This window comes from Podarcis erhardii (genome assembly GCF_964252035.2).
Source record: "Podarcis erhardii genome assembly, chromosome: 14".
Classification (NCBI taxonomy): domain Eukaryota; kingdom Metazoa; phylum Chordata; class Lepidosauria; order Squamata; family Lacertidae; genus Podarcis; species Podarcis erhardii.
Genome location: NC_138503.1, coordinates 38,924,283 through 38,940,748, shown reverse-complemented (window position 1 = coordinate 38,940,748; position 16,466 = coordinate 38,924,283). Strand labels below are relative to the sequence as shown.

Below are 16,466 nucleotides of genomic sequence, written 5' to 3'. Positions count from 1 at the left end.
ACAAATTAGGACCAAAGAGTCTCATTTTAGCACCTGGTGCCCTTTTAGTTCCCCTACCTTTTTAAATCTAAAGCAGTTGATATCTCAACTGGCCCAAATGTTAAAGATACATAGGAATGGCAGTGTCAGAAGTCCCACCACCTTGTGATGTTAGAGGGGCAGTGGAGTATGCAACTGTGTTGTGTTATGGCCCCTAGGTTGTGCAATATGCTCAAGGACTCATGACACCATCATTGTATATGTTGTCAAGCCATTCCTCTATTCACAACACTTGGGTGAATGGATTTTTACCCTCCTATTATTTTGCTGCTTGTGTGACTGTTTAGTTTTGCAGTTTTAATTAATCCTTTATTTGAAATTGCAGCAATTTATGTAACCTGCCCTGAGACCATTTGGTGAAGGGCAAGAGATAGCTTTGTGACTGATATGCAGTAAGGCAGCAAATTTTCAACTCCCAACAATAGCAGCAAAAGAGCATTTAATTAGTAAATTAGGATGCAGCAACATATAAAGCTTGGAAGAAGCCCAGTATGAGATCTTTATGTGTCAGGAATGTAAACTCAGTTCATATGGTGCTCAAAGGCACACTTTTCTTTAATTCTAACTATGTCCACACACACCACTCTAGTTATTATTTTGCAAATGGTCTAGAAGGCAGGCAACAAGATTTTAGTTAACAAGATAAGATTCCAGTTCTAGAAAACAAAGTAGCTTATGCAAGTCTGGCATTACCAAATCACCCCTCAGCTAAACCATCTTTTATCTCTGTGAGGTTCTTATCCTGCTTTCAGTGTTTTCAACATGCTTTTTAATCTCATGTTTGATTCGGTACAATCATAAGCCACCCCGTGAATTTATTTAAAAGGTGGGACACAAAACATGATGTGCCCAGTTCAAATAAAATAAAAACATGATGTGCCCAGTTCAAAGGCAACGGCAAACTATGATTTGTGGAAAAGGTGGAGACCTGAGTGTGCAGGTCATGCACTTGATGCCAAACAATGGTTTGGTATTGGTTGAGCCATGTCATGCAGGAACCTTGAGAAGCAAAGTCCCACACAGCAGTACGAGAAACAAAACCATTAGTCACTTACGCCCGTGTTCAACCCTTGTAAGTCAATGCAGCTTGTCTTTTAATTATGTTTTCATATAGTTCAGTACAAGAGAAGCAGCGGGTAGACATGCAAAGCAATTAAAGCTGCAAGGCTCACATGAGTTCACTTACAGAGACAGTCTAGCAAGTTAATTTTGCGCCAGAGCTGTCTGTGCCAAAGCACTGAAAAACACACAAGAGATTAAGAGCCCTTTTTATATTGATAAAGATTGCTGTTTCTGTGTTCCAGAGGCATTCCTTGCAAGTGGCCAACCAACACAGTACATTGGCTTCTCTGTTTTCATCATAAATTGAGTCTCATTCATTTGGTTGTTGGGAGGAAAGTGTTCCTTGTCCTGTTTGGCTGCTGAATGTCTCAAGGTTCAGAGACTCTTCCAGAAAACTTGGCAACTGTAGTTGATGAGCAGGAGGCAAACTGGGGTAATCAAACTACAGAAATGGCTTGCCTCCTGAAGGTAGGTCTCTTCCAAAGCAGGAAACACTTGTTGAGTTCCAAGATTTCACTAGAAAGTGGGGAAATCTTTGCCCTCATTGAGGAGCCAGCTTCAACCACCCTTATAAAGACACGGCCTTCAAAGAAAGTTTTATGTCCTCCTGCATCTCTTTCGCTGGCATTCCTCAGCATCTGAACTGCAAGAGCTATCTGAATCATTTCCTGAGGTGGGGGAGGGTGGCTGAATCGAGCCACAGTTCATGCTCAGCACCCAGCCCAGTTTGTTGTGCAGAATTTGCTTCAGTCCAGGGGGAAGGGGCAGCACATCGAGTGTATCCACATAGTCAGGAAGCAGCTGGCGGAGACGGAAACAACAGAGGTACTGCAGGGAGGTGTGGCTGCCACAAGAGCGGATTACTTTCATGCTGCTCTTAGCGGCCGTTGAGCATACCATGGGGTAGAATCTCTTGTTCTGAAGTTTGGTGGCAGCTACTCCTGGATGGAAATACCAAAAAGGAGGCCTGAGATCAACACATGGTCACAGAGATAGGGGGGGAAAGGCACACAACAAGCTATAATCTCTCAGCCATTGGCTAGGGCACTGTAAGGATTTGGGGAGCAGGGCACTCCATCCCTTGATAGTCTTACAGAGAAAACTTCAATTTGGGACTTCAGCGTCAATGAAAACAGCAGCAACGTGTGATTCTATGCTCTTTTTCTCTGTGCACGATCAAGAAAACTGTCCAGGCACCAGTCATGCTGCTACATGATGCCATACACTTGTCGTAGTTACGCTGATGTGAAGGCCAAAGCTGGCTTACATGCATATACTTCTGGTTTATGCTACATTTTACTGTAGTTCCAAACAGCCTTTCAATAGTCAAAAGCTTGGGATGCTCAGGCCACACTAACAACTAGGCCCTCTGACATCTTTACACATGAGAAAATTGTAATTTGAGTGTAGCAGGGACACACAGCATGCTGATATTTTGAGAGGCAGTCCCTTAAAGTTTAAACTTTAGATCTCACACTTCAGTTATCCTACCCCGTATCTAGCAATAGCTCCCTCCTGCTTAGTTGCATCTTCTTCCAACATTCCCCCTCATCTCAAAACTGGACTACACCTTTCAGCTGTGCCAACATTTGGTCAGCTTAAACCTGTTCTGGATCTCTTGTTCTTACCTATGCATTTCCTGTTTTTGAAAAAGGTCAGAGTCCCATGCCAGGTGTCCAGGTGCACTCCAATAATGGAGCCTTGGCCAAACCTCGTCGAGAAGTTGGTTCTGTCTCCCTTGTGGTGGAGGAGTCCTAGAGGGCAATTGGCAGCCACAATTACACAATATACACTGTAGACTCATCCTGTGTATTCCAACTTTTTCTTAAGACAGTTATTTCCTAGTTCTTTATCAGTTATACATGGGCAAGCCTCTGACTGCTTGTCAGAAGGTCAGTGAATCTGTCTTGATCCATTAATTCAAGTCCTCACAAAAACTTGTTGCCAAAACAGCTGGGTGCAAGAACAAAATGGACCGTGCTCCTTCTAACAAATCAAATCTTCCCTCTCTCCCTTGATGGCCCTCATGCCTAGAACCGCCTCCCAGAACACCTGTGTGATGTCACCACTAATTCCACGAAGCCTTTGGCATCAGCCGCTACTGTAACCAAAGTAAAGTACACACCCAAGTTCACCCTCACCCCTGTTTCCTACCTTTGTTGACACCTCAGTGCCATGTTTGAGATTGCAGTACAGGGACCTGCTCTGATGTACTTTTAAAATATTGATACTAACTTTTTAACCACCAGCTGAATACTTGGCTTTTTCACTAGCCAAATTTTGGCCCAAGCCATTTTGTTTATAGTAGAGAGTAATTTTACACATGCAGCAGTCCCAAAAACGTAAGTAGTAAACCAACACTTGCAAGAGTGAAGATGCCATTTTAATTACACATGCATGCGCAAGTTCTCTGATAACCTATAAAATAGGGATGCACAGAATAAGATGTTAATATAAACTTTGAACTTCTGGAAGCTAGCCTGTATTTTGGCTCTCTAGCGTGTACTCCAAGGCCAATTTATACAGGGTGTGAGCCGCAAGAAAAAGCCCCTACCTGTGCAGGCTTCCCATGCACATGCAGCCCATTAAAATGCACCTGCCACATGCACTAGTCCATTCCTCTATGCTGGCATGCCAGCTGCACACCTGCTTGCTGGAATTAGGCTTCAAATACAGAAATACCTCCCCCCCCCCCCGCCTCAGAAGCCAATCATTTCACTTTTTGTTTACAGTTACAAATATATGAACGATATAACCCCTTTGCTCAGCATGACTTGTCCAACTCCTTTAGTCAATCATGGTCTCTCACTTCCTTTGTAAGGGAGAATCTATACATTCATGTTCTCAACATTTCAGTCAGGGCTAACTAACCTGTAGCACTGCAGATTATGTTAAGACTAGGACTCACATCACCCGTGAACACTGACCATGCTGTCTGGGGCTGGCGATGATGGGAGTTTGGAGTCCAATCACATCTGAAGGAGCACAACTTTAAGCAATGATCTCTGATGGCTCAATCACTCTGTGAGCCACCTCTAATTACTGGCAAACCTTCACATTTCTCCTTCATCCCATGAATTATTTTCTATGCTGCCATTACCTGTATATGAGAGGCCCCAGCTATCTTCATCTTTGCCCAGCAAGCTACAAAACGTGTGGCGGTACTTGTCCAGGTTCACATCTGATGTCCCAATTCCCACCATCTAGATGTAGACAGAAAATTAGGAGTGGAGAGAGGAGGGCAGGCACACAGACAAAAGGACACACACTACATAAATCATGGAGCCACCTAAGCAATCACCTGAGCATTTGCTCATGTAAGCTTTTTATTTAGCCTTCAGAGCCACTGATTCTGCTCCACTACTACAGAGAACATTTCAGGTTCAACAATCACTTTGGGTGGGGGAAATCATTCATACTCCCTACTTTCTAAACCAACATGCATTCCCTCTAGTTTAGATAAAGAATATGTTGATAGAACTGAACTATTTACTGTTCAGTTGTCTAGCACTATGCATTTTTAATATCATTTAATAAAATTCAACCTCGTTAATGCATCTGGACAGTTCACATATACATATACATATTACATAATTACCCTCTCCTGCATTCAGGTTTCTGGCCCATGGTTTGAGCTCTGCTATACTCAACTCTTGCAGACCGACCTCAGCAGTACATCAATCTGACATGCTGTGCTGACCTGCATGATTTTACTTCACATAATGTGTGTCACAGCACAGTATCATCCAATTTACTGCATAGCACTTTATTGGTTGTGTAGATCTATGACAGATAATTGAATTTAAGCAATTTGACAAACCTACAACTCTAATGGAAAATACGGTACCACCCCGAAACATTTCAGTCTCTAATGTTGCACATATGCCTGCAGCAAAGGCCAAGACATTACTAAGGAAATCTTTGGACTTAAGATGGAACAGTTTATTCCAATGGATATGAATAAGCAAGTCATCTTAGGGCTGGTTCACGTAAAATAATATGTGTTCTATCAGGTCAGACTACTTGTTCATCTAGCCCAAAATTAGGGAACCTTTGGCCTTCTAGATATTGTTGAACTCCAACTCCCATCAACCCCAGCAAGCATGGCCAACGGCCGAAGATTATGGGGGTTATAGTTCAGCAACATCTAGAGAGCCAAAGGTCCCCCATACCTGATCTACTCACATACTATGTACTTTGACTGACAGCAGCTTTCTAAGATCTGAGGTCAAGGGTTCCCCCTCACCCGCTACCTTATCATTTTAGCTGAAGATGGTAGCAGAGATTCAATTTTGGGCCTCTAGCATGCAAATACTGAGCTATGACTCCTTTCCAGCAGCCCCAAAGCAAGCATTCTGGGAGTGCATGGAACCCTCCAGCCTCATAGTGAAGCAAGCAATGATATGAAAGCACCATATTTGAGGGCTAAAGACACAGCTGTACACGCATGCGGCGGCCTAAGGTTACTAAGATTATGCAGATCATGGTGTCCCCACTGGACTTCACCATACAAGATTCATAAATGACATCCTTGGGCATTGTGCCCAAGAACTCCTAGGACAGCTGCTTGGATCCTACACTGGCCGTGTTTTGATGCCATTTGAAAATCTTTTTAATCCACCAGCCCCATAGCCTGACTGATGCTTTACATGCTTCTGGCCTGTTTTCTGATGTGCCATTTATTAATTCAAGCTACACTTAATGTTGGCTGCTTGCTGCTTTCAGCTGCAAAAGCAGGAGAAAAACATTTTAAAAGGATACACTTAGTGTAATGCTATCAATGAATCATCCTGTTTTGTTTAGCTGCCCCCTGCAGCACCTAAACATCATTCAATGTACCATGTCTGTGCCATAGACGGGTGAGGTCATCTTGATTTCCCAGAAGTGTTGCCCTTCTGCTAGCTCCTTGTTTCCCCGGACTGCAGCAGTGCCACAGCTGTAGTCCATGTGGAAGTTCACCTTACGGTCATCACAGGTCAGCAATGTTGCAGTGGATTTGTTCAGGTCATCCCATACCCAGTCAAAATCTAAGTGACAGCAGGGGAGATGGTATCTTTCAAAAACACAAATTATATTGGATCTCAGCCACCCAACTCAAACTGCACTTCAACACAAATGAAGAGAAATGAAGTAGTAAACCTGTGTCTGGACTGTACCAATTTAGGCTGCATGTAAACACTCTCAAGACCTAATGCCCCTGTATTTAAGTTATTTAAGATCCTCCTCCATGATTTGTTGCTTTTGAAAGCGGTGTAATATGGAACAAAGTAATCAATTTCAAGAAATCTCTCCACATAGAAAACTAGCATATCAGAGAGAGGGATTTCTGCCTTCTCTTCTTAACTGATATTTTAAGTTCTCCAAAGGCCCTGTGGGGAAAGATCAGAAATGGAGCAGGGTTGAGGAACTTATGACCTTCCAGATGTTGCTGGAGTCAAACTCCCATCAGGCCCAACCAGCATGGCCAATGGGAGTCATAGATCCAATCACTATTTCCCCCCTGCATATCTATGTCACATTCAAACACATCCCTAACTCGTATGAGATTTTTTAAAAGCTTCCTTACATTCATCCTCCTCTCCACACTGACAGTCTTTGATCCGGTGAATGGTGTGCACATTAGAGCAGAAAGGAGCTTCATTCTGGTTTTCACAGTTACAGTACGACTCTCCAGTTACAGGGATTGCTGTGGGTATGGAAGGCAAAAGAGAAGGAAATTCTGGCTCTGAATCAGAGTCGCTGTGCTGCCCAGAAGAAAGAAAAACAAACTATTAGAATGCTCTTTCCAAAAAAAATGCTCAGAACCAACCCATGTCATTTTCCATTCCCATGGATTTCTCCTCTCAACAGAAATGTTATTTTTAAGCTAAGTTCTTTTTATTTTTACATATACTCTCTGAAGTCAATGCTGTCCACTTTCACTGGTATAAATGAATCCTTGCCAGACTTTAAAGATTACTGAAAAGAATTTCTAAAGAGTGACTGAAGTGGAAGAGCATGGCTCTGCATAGCCTCTATTGAAGCTGCACCCTCTCAACTGATAAGAGGTTGAGAGAGCCATTATTTGGCAGCAAAGCAGCAGCAGCAGCCACAATAATATTGCAAGAGAGGCTGATATGACACCTGCTTATCTATATAAAAACCCAGAGTAGGAAGAACTGCAGGCTTTTCTGTTGTCTCTTTCACTCCACCTTCCTTTAGCTCTTATACGTTCTTCCTCTGGGGAACTGACAAAAGATAAGAGACCCATTGATACTAGTGACTATTGGAAGCCTGACAATGCTTTAGTGAGGAAAGTTCAGCTCTTAAGAAGACTGGCTGGAGAGTGATGTAGGGATGGTCTTTTATTGCTTTAGGCTGCAATCCCCATATCCACTTATATGGGACTAAGTTGCACTAAACTTAATGGGACTTCTGAATAGGCATGTATAGGATTGCACTGTTACTTCCTTAACCTACACTCTTTGCACTGAGTCTTGTGCTTTTAACTAACTTCCCAGTTTGTTTTGGTTACAAAACAGTCAGTAGTCCCTCTTAGTGGTTCAGCCTTACCCTACAGCAGTGCAATTTCAAACCTTGATTTTCAGACATCAGCCTGCTCCTCTGAGGAGGAAGAGGAGTGTGTGGCAGGCAGGTGCAGACGACATCAGAGCCTAGTCCAGTCAGACTGCCCCCACTCCCAATTTTACATGTTTTTCCCTTCATCTTAGTACTTTAAAATTGTAAACCGCCTTGGAAGCCTTAGTAGAAAGGTGGTACAGGCAAGCTCCAATTTGCACGGGGGTTGCATTCCTGGGCCCCCTGCACATCGGCAGAGTGCCCAGAAGCCCGTCCAACCCCTTCACGCCCATTCTACCCTCTTCCTAGTCCAAAACAACCCACATGTCAGAGGTCACGCATCAATTGCATGCGCTCAAAGTGGTCATCACCTGTATATAAACACAATTAAATTTATTATGAATAAATTTATTAAATAAACTAGCTGGGGTATCAGGTCTTGTTCCTTCCCTGCTTTGCTATTCAAGTACCTCTCAAATGGAGATCTCAGCTGAATCTGAGTATTGTGAACAAAAAGAGCATACACTCTGCAACCAAGCTCTGGGTGCTCCCACACTCTGAAAACATCAACTGATGAAGTAAATAGACTCCACCTAGCACAAAATAAACTTTCATGTGGTTTACCACACATGCTGGTTTAATTCAGTTCCGGTGGGAGTGGGGGAAGGAATAGTGCCAACTTACTTCTCTCACCCAGTTGAGAAAAAACATGATTGTAGATCAATTTAAGCTCCCTGCTAGGTTCATGGATTCAGTGCTCATGAACGTTTAGCTCATTGGGCAAAGCTATTACAGTCCTGGTCAAAAATCCAAAATACATGCCAACAGTCAATTTTCCCACTCAGACAAACAGTCAACTATCCAGATGGCACTGGGTCTTAAGAAGGCTGTTCTGCACTATCATACCTGCCCATCAGAATCAGACGACCAGCTAAGGGATCCAGAGGGCAATGCTACTGTCCTTGAGTCTGCATCACGGCGTACCCCACTCAGGACATAGTGCCAGGCTCTGCTGTTGCGCATACGGCGTGCCATGGCGTGTTTGGAGAGGTAATCTGGAAAGCAAGGAGAGATGTTATTCAAGCCAACCCTTCCTACTTTACTATTAACCACACAATAACAAGAACAATAATCCTTCCTTCAGACAGAAATTGTTTTATTATTTATAACCTTTAACATGTATTAAGCGATGTCCAGGCCCTGCCTGCAAGCTTATAATCTAATGAAGAGAGGCAAAGTAAATGAAGAGAAGGGATAGTAAGCAGCTATATGCAGTATACAGGGAAGATCTGTGGTCAAATCCCCACTCATCTATAAAGCTTACTGATTCTAGGGCAGTCATTGTCTTGCAGACTTAAACCTCTCGCAGGGCTGCTGCAAGGAAACATATGCACAACCCTGAGTTCTTTGAAGGGAGGAGGGGAATGTAGCAACAACAACAAAAATGCTAGGGAAAGTCAACATAAACAAAGGTAATCTGTTGTGCTGTGATAACTGCTAGTGATGCCTTAAAACCATTTTTTCAACCCTGGAATTAATAACTCTCGGAATAATTCTGTACAAATGCATAAGACAGACCATCTGAGAGCAAATAGCTAAGTATTATAAAAGAGCCTGAACAGGGAAGGAGGCATGAGAGCCTGGAGAGAGGAGGAAGGCAGAAAGAGAATAATATCATATCAGGCACTCTTAAGTCTTAGACAGATTCACTTATCCATCACAGCAGGCATGTATGTACTCTCTCCCGCACCCCCACCCCCAGAGTTCAGTCTTTGAAATGTCATTTCATAGAGTTTTCCACTTCTCTTCCCAGTTCCCACCCACCCTTCCCTGGCCTCTTTATTGAGTGCATTTGTTTTATGTTTTTAAAGTTTACTTTTTTAAAATTGCAAGGTTTCGTAATGGAAGCATTGTACAATGTAGTGATTAGACTAAGATCATTGAAAACCAAGCCCAAATCCTCACTTCACTGGGAATCTCCTCAGATGACCTTGAGCAAGTCGTGCTTTCAAGTCTGATCTACTGAGGGGGGCAAATGACCATGTGTGTCCCTAAGCTCTCTGGATAAATCAAGTGCTGTACACTACTTTGGAGAAGGGGTGGACACTGCAGTCAAGAAGAGGATACAGTACAGTACAAGGGAAAATATTTCACTGAAAACAACAGATATCCAACAGTAGAGAACAGCAAGAACCTCCCTTATCCTCCTTTATGTAAATTTCGAGAGTTTTAACCAAATACATTTTTGCTACACTGCAGCCGATTCCAATCATTCTATACAGAGAAGTTACAGGCCACAAACTTAATGTTTTGAAACATCTGCCAATGGGCAATACTTACAGTACTTGCTTAAATGTGACCAAAGCCTTCCTGCCCTACTATTCACCCCCAGACTACAGGAGTTTATGAAAATGAGGGTTCAAAACTGCACCCCAAGCCTAAACCAGAAATAAGGACCACTGCCAATATAGTGTAACAGATAAATTAAGTGCTTTATTGAGGCACAATACCCAAGACAAGCACAGTGGATAAGCAGTGTTAGAAATTAGCGAGGTGCCAGGCATGTTTTGCTACTGGCACAGGTCCAATTGTGACCACATGGAGATCTCTGGATGCCAGGTTGGTGAATGCCATCTCCATCTGGTTGGCCCCTCCAGCTTTCTTAAGAAGAAAAGCAGAAGAGCTTATTTATTGCATATATATCCCACCATTTTCTCCAAAGAGCACATGGCTCACTCCCCTCAGTTAATCTCAACAACAACCCTATGAGGTAGGTTAAAAGGCTATGACTGACCCAAGGTCACCATGTGAGCTTTATGATTGAGTGGGGATTTGAACCCTGACCTCCCAGGTTCTAGTACAACCACTACACCACACTGGCTTCCTAGAATACTTCTGCTATGGGGCAGCTATATAAAGCAAATTATTATGATTATTATTAATGCCACTGCAGGGAAAAAATAGCGCCATTCTTAGCTCCCAAGGGGGTATGCAAGAAAAGAGGTTGTCATATTCAGCAGTGCTCATACAATCCAAATGTTTTACAATGACTTTGCAGGAAGAGGTCCTGAAAGGTGTCCCAGAAGATAAGCATTCATGATCTAACGGCCTCTATTTCAGAACTGCCCAACCCAGGCATCATGTAAAGAATACCAGGATAGGCATAATGCGATTAAGGCCACTCAGCTCCGTGATCAAATGAGCCACTCCAGGCAGCTCAGCAGGTCAACAACTGAGCTGCCTTGTGAGGAAAAAGATTACTCCAAGTGAACTTTACAGTCAAAGGAGCAGCTATAACAAGCTAAGTATGGGATAAAGACGAGCATGAACAGAAAACAAACTGAAAACACACCAAGACACAGCTAGGAAACATCAAGAGCACTGAAGCAAAGTCTCTATGGCAGACAACATACTTTAATTGTTAAAAAAGAAAGGATTGCTTCCTTCCACTGTAGGATGAACCTATAATGATGCCATAAGGAGTGTGTTCCCGTGCAAAAACCACTAGGGCTAGAAAGCAGTACACTGCTTCAAAAGCAAACATGCATTCATATAATATATGCTTAGGCCAGAGGTTTTCAACCTTTTTGCGTCCAGGGCTCCCTTGACCAACTACATTATTTCTGTGGCTCCCCTATGGGGAAACGCGCTCCAAGTATCAGAAGCCCAGTTATGTCACCCCTTTCCTGCAGAGCCAGCAGCCCCTTGCCCCTTTTTGAGGCTGCCTCAGCTTCTGGCAACCAGCACCCCCTGGCCAGCTCCAGAGGAGCTTGTAGCCAGGGCTGCTGCAACAAACAGCCACACAAGCCTTTGGGAGGCAGAGAGGCAAGAGGACATGAAAGGAGGGAAGGAAGGAAAGAGGGACAGTGTTGCCTGCGGCACCCCGGTCATCATTCAAGGCACCCCAGGGTGCCATGGCACACTGACTGAAAACTACTGGCTTAGGCATACAGAGTTACAATCCACACTAGCTAGAAAATGCCAGGGTTGAAAGAGGAAGTCTAGATGGCTTTAACCAGTGAATCTCATATGTAACAGAGGAGTGGTTATCACCAGCTTACAGTCCCAGAAAACTAAAGGAAAGGCTGGGATCCTAAGGCACCCACAAGACTCAGTAAGCACTATGTAATGTGACCACAGAACAAAGTTATCAATTATGGATTCATAATTATCAGTTTTATTCTTAGATATAAATACTTTTGTATAAAAGTATCCTAACTTTTACTTCTTTAATAAATAGTATTAAATGATCACAGCCTTAAACTATCAAGTGGAAAGAAAAGGTCACTTAGTATGTGATGAGAGCCATCACTACTCAAAGATGGCAATGACATCCCATAAAGCAGAAGTGACTTTGCATCACTTACTTTCTAACACACACAGGTAGAAAATCACATTTAAATTATGTGCCCAGTCAGTAATTAAAATCAGCACATAAAGGAGGGGCATATGAAAGGCACCCTGGAAGGCCACTGACCTTAACTAAGCAGGGATTTGAAGCAGGTCTCTCTGATCCCAATCCAACTTTATATGCAACTGTACTGCACTGCCTCAATACAGTATGCTAGTATCACAGAGGTGAGCCAAAGCACACAAGTAATCCAGCCCCACAGGATAGAATGAACTATGTTGTCCATATAGAGTTGGGATTTTATCCTAGTTCAAGTCCCACCATTTGCCATGAATCCATTGTGAAATCAGGCTCTCCAAGAACAGAACCACATTATATGCAACAATTATATGCACTTCAGATGTGCTAATATTTGGCACAGGAAACTCTTAAGTACAAAACAAAGTGCAGGTGCCTGACCCAACACCCACATTCATGCTTCTGGTAGCCCCAGCAAAACTGTGGATACCAGATGCACGTACAGTCATACATCGGGTTGAATGTGCTTCAGGTTGAGCACTTCCGGGTTGCGCATTACTTCCGGGCTTCGCTGCTCGCGCATGCACTGATTTTCAAAATGACGTCACATGCATGCGTGGAAGTGGCAAAATGCGACATCGCGTCTTACGTTCTATTCAGGATGCAAACGGGGCTCCAGAACGGATCCCATTCGCATCTCAAGGTACCACTGTATATTTATGAGTCCTACTTGATGCATGTGCAGTGAGAACACCTATGCACTCACTGCAAACACAACTGCTGCTGCATTCAATATGGGGTCTCTCTTAATTCAGACACGTCCTGTGAGGGACGGCTGCTGTGTTTCAGATCCCCATGAGAGGCTATACAACAGTGCCTTGCAGATTTAAAGTAAAGCTTAACAGTAAACAATAGTTTAAATAATAAACATGTGCCTATGAAGCAAGCCTCAAAAACTGTCCACGCCCAAAGGTAACTGCTGCTCACATAAGACTTTCCCATCCCCTTCCATCCACATTCCTCAAAACTGGGGCAACTGTACCTACATTCACCCCTCCCATAACAGTTTCCTTTCCCGTATACACAAGAAAACTACTGCTTATCTACAGCTTCTCCTTCTCCTCCCCTACATCCACATGGCACCCAAAGCCCCCTTCCACCTACTACAGTGGTACCTCGGTTTAAGAACAGTCTTGTTTAAGAATGATTTGGTTTACAAACACCGCAAAACCGGAAATAGTGTCCCAGTTTGAGAACTTTACCTCGGTCTAAGAACGGAATCCAAACGGAGGAAGGGCACCTGCGGCGGGAGGCCTCATTAGGGAAGCGCGCCTCAGTTTAGAATGGACTTCCAGAACGGATTAAGTTTGTAGACCGAGGTACCACTGTACTTAAACATATTACAAGCACACATTATCCCTCTAAATGCAGCGTAATATATAACCTTGCCGCCTGCAATTGGCACAAGCATACATAAACCCCTAAGAAGGCAGAGTACAGTCTCACATTCTCTCTTTTTTTCTTTTTTCTTTTTGAACTAAAATACACATGGCCCACTGACATCTTAAATTTACAAAGTACACATACTCTGGTTCCTTTCACCGAAGGCCTAACCAACCCGTATTTTTATTTTTTTTAAATTCACTAAAAAAATATCTCTATGCACCTTTCCAAGGTGCCTCAAAGTAGCTTACATAGACCAGTAAATGCAAGTTAAGAAAATACAAAATCAAGCAAACTACTGTCTATGTGCATTTTATTTTAGATCACTGCTTTTTAGAGCAATGTTTAGCTTTTTCATGTGTACATTTTTTTTGTATTCTTAATCTCATTAAAATTGTTCTTAAATGGCTATGGGCAGAACATGGTACACATAATAAAGTGAATTACTTATAAGAGAAAAATACAGCAACCCAAGGAAAACACACTACAAACAGACTAGCCAGAAAGGACCAACCAGATAGACAAGGAGTACCTTGCAGCCACCTCTGAAGGCCGACATCCTGTATGGGTGTGTGGCAAAAAGGATACTCCTACTGCAGGTCTGGGGAATCTGTGGCCCTCCAGATATTGTTAGACTCCAGCTCCCATGATCCCTAACTCTTTGACTATACTAGCTAGGGCTGATGGGAATCTGGAGTCCAACACGATCTGCAGGGCCAAAGGTTCCCCATCTCAATCATACAGAATTATACTTTTTAAGGGTTGTGATGTAAAGAAGGGGGGTGGAGGGAGGAAAGGCACACATACAATTTTAGAAGGAAACTTTTTCAAGGGTTTCTATGTTTCTTTCCCATGCCTTCAAGGCTGACAGAAATCTCACGCCTCTCATTTTCTCCAGTGGTCAATTTATGGGCTGCTGACCCAGAACACTTTTATGCCATGGGATTTTATTTCTTATGCTTCTGACTTAGATGCTCCACATTTACCATCCACGCCAGCTGAGGAAATATGGGTGTGTTACTACTTTTTCATTTTAGAATTTTGTTTGTTTGCATATTGTAATATCCTGCTACTGGGCCTTTGGCTCATTCATTATGTTACAATTAAAAAGTTTTAAATTATGGGGTGCAGAGATAGTGTCTTCAGTATAGAACCCCAAACCTCACGACTGGGCCTTCAGGCAAATCTCTCTCTCTCTCTCTCTCTCACTCACACACACACACACACACACATCCTTCCCAATAGTCTTCTAAGCAAAGAAGGTACAGAGGTACCTTAATAAACTACAGGAGAAAAGGCACCTCTCGACTTCAGCTAAATCGTGCCCCCACTTAGAAAGAGTCATTCAGTTGGACTAGATGACCCTTAGGGTCTCCCCGCCTCCAACTGTACAATTCTATAATTCTTGCGCTGACTCACTGTCTCAATAAATGCCTCGTAAGTTGGGGGCGGGGCAATGAGACCAGTGTCCAATTTTACCCAGCGTCCTTTGCGAGAACTCCCAGCAGCCACTGGGAGGGGTCCCGCCAGAAACTGGCCAACGGTCCGCTAGTGGCCTCAGAAGTGCTTTCTCAACCGAGCTGTAGGCCGCAGGCTGGGCTTACTCCATACATACACATACGCCCCGTTCTCCTCAGCCGCCAACACCCGCCATGGCCTACCTCAGCCGTCCAGCCACACAGCCGCTTCCCCTCCTCCTCCTCCTCCTCCCCCGGCCCCTCAGAAGCCAGCGAGCGAGCGCGCCTCCCTCCGCTCCACATCGGCAGGCGCCGCACCCCGGCCTCCTTCCCACAGGCGAGATATAAACAATCTACGCTGCGCGCGCCCACCTCGGCCGCGCCCATTGGCAGCTCGGCTCGGCTCCCTCCCCTCCTTCCACGTCCGTTTCCTACCTGCGTCACTCCTCCTCTTGCTCCTCCCGCCCCCGACGAAAGGGAGAGGGCGGGGGAACGGCACCATCTTCCTCTCTCCTGATTGGACGCTTCCCTCGCTCAGCGCCCGGCATAGCGCTCAAGGCACACGCGCAGTACGGCGTGGTGACGCCAGTGACCCTTTCCCATCTCTCATTGGCAAACCCTGTTCCTCCCTCTTCAACAAGGAGGTGGAGATTTTCTCAATTAAAAAGAGAGAGAGAGAGAGAAGGCGGTCTCCGAAATATGATTGGCTGAGAAGGAAGAGTCGATGGGTAAGGTGAGCGCTGCCTCATAGGGCAGGAGGGAGCCGAAGAGTCCCTGGTGACTTTCTATTGGTTAAAGTTTACGTCCCTCAGTCTTGGACGGAACAAAGGTGGGCAACGTGATTCCCCAGCTGCCTTTTCATTGGACAAGATTGATGTCATTCGTGAGAGGACGGGCAAAGCAACGCCCAGTTGTCTGTTCATTCGTCAGGATGCATGTCAATCACCTGACGAAATCGGAAGTGGTGAGGATTGCTGAAGCAACATGGAGGAAGCCGCAGAGGGTGAGTGATTGATGGGCTTTGAAGGCATGGTCGTTGGGGACGGTGATTGGATGTTAACTAGGCTTCCTGTACTTTTTAACATCTGTGGAGAAGCAGATGTTCAACAACAATGGGATAATCTGCGCCTGTCAGATGACTACCTGCTGTTAAAGCACAGGAACTTTTTCCAAAGAAATAAGAGCAATGAGGTTGAACCTGCCCTCCAGACGTTGCTGGATTACATCTTTCTTCCTTAGTTGAGGCTAATGACAGTTGTGCTGGTGCAAAAGAGAGAGGGGTGGGGGATGTGCCAAGATCCAAGTTTGGGGTGAGTGCTCTACAGTGAGAAAACACCAGCAGAGGTTTAAAGGCACTAAATATGCAGCAAAGTAAAGCACGGAAATACAGGTTGTTAGATCTTTAAAATATGTCCCTCCAAGTGAGTTCTAAAACGTCCACTTTAAAAGTTCCCTTCTAAAGTTTCCCTCTTACCCCAACATAAGAAGACGACTACATGTTTGGTAAGTTTTAAAAAATGGTTTACTTACAAACTCTC

The 16,466-nt window shown here is 44.1% G+C and overlaps 2 protein-coding genes across 9 annotated transcripts in view; one reads left to right on the top strand and one right to left on the bottom strand.

Moving 5' to 3' along the window:
* Positions 1-560: 560 nt before the first annotated feature.
* SPSB3 (splA/ryanodine receptor domain and SOCS box containing 3) overlaps positions 561-16,466 on the bottom strand; it is a 19,687-nt gene continuing 3,781 nt past the window's right edge. The window contains exons 1-7 of one of the 7 annotated variants that reach the window (XM_081839940.1): positions 15,301-15,445; positions 8,566-8,714; positions 6,668-6,845; positions 5,941-6,128; positions 4,202-4,304; positions 2,730-2,855; positions 561-2,042 (exon numbers count right to left, since the gene is read on the bottom strand). In XM_081839940.1, coding sequence (XP_081696066.1) covers positions 1,699-2,042; positions 2,730-2,855; positions 4,202-4,304; positions 5,941-6,128; positions 6,668-6,845; positions 8,566-8,714; positions 15,301-15,430 — 1,218 coding nt within the window. In that variant the 5' untranslated portion in view covers positions 15,431-15,445 and the 3' untranslated portion in view covers positions 561-1,698. The other 6 variants (XM_081839942.1, XM_081839944.1, XM_081839939.1 and 3 more) reach the window with 6 other exon arrangements.
* NUBP2 (NUBP iron-sulfur cluster assembly factor 2, cytosolic) overlaps positions 15,796-16,466 on the top strand; it is a 16,453-nt gene continuing 15,782 nt past the window's right edge. The window contains exon 1 of one of the 2 annotated variants that reach the window (XM_081840054.1): positions 15,796-15,931. In XM_081840054.1, coding sequence (XP_081696180.1) covers positions 15,913-15,931 — 19 coding nt within the window. In that variant the 5' untranslated portion in view covers positions 15,796-15,912. Of the gene's footprint in view, positions 15,932-16,409; positions 16,432-16,466 lie in introns of those variants that run through there. The other variant, XM_081840055.1, reaches the window with a different exon arrangement.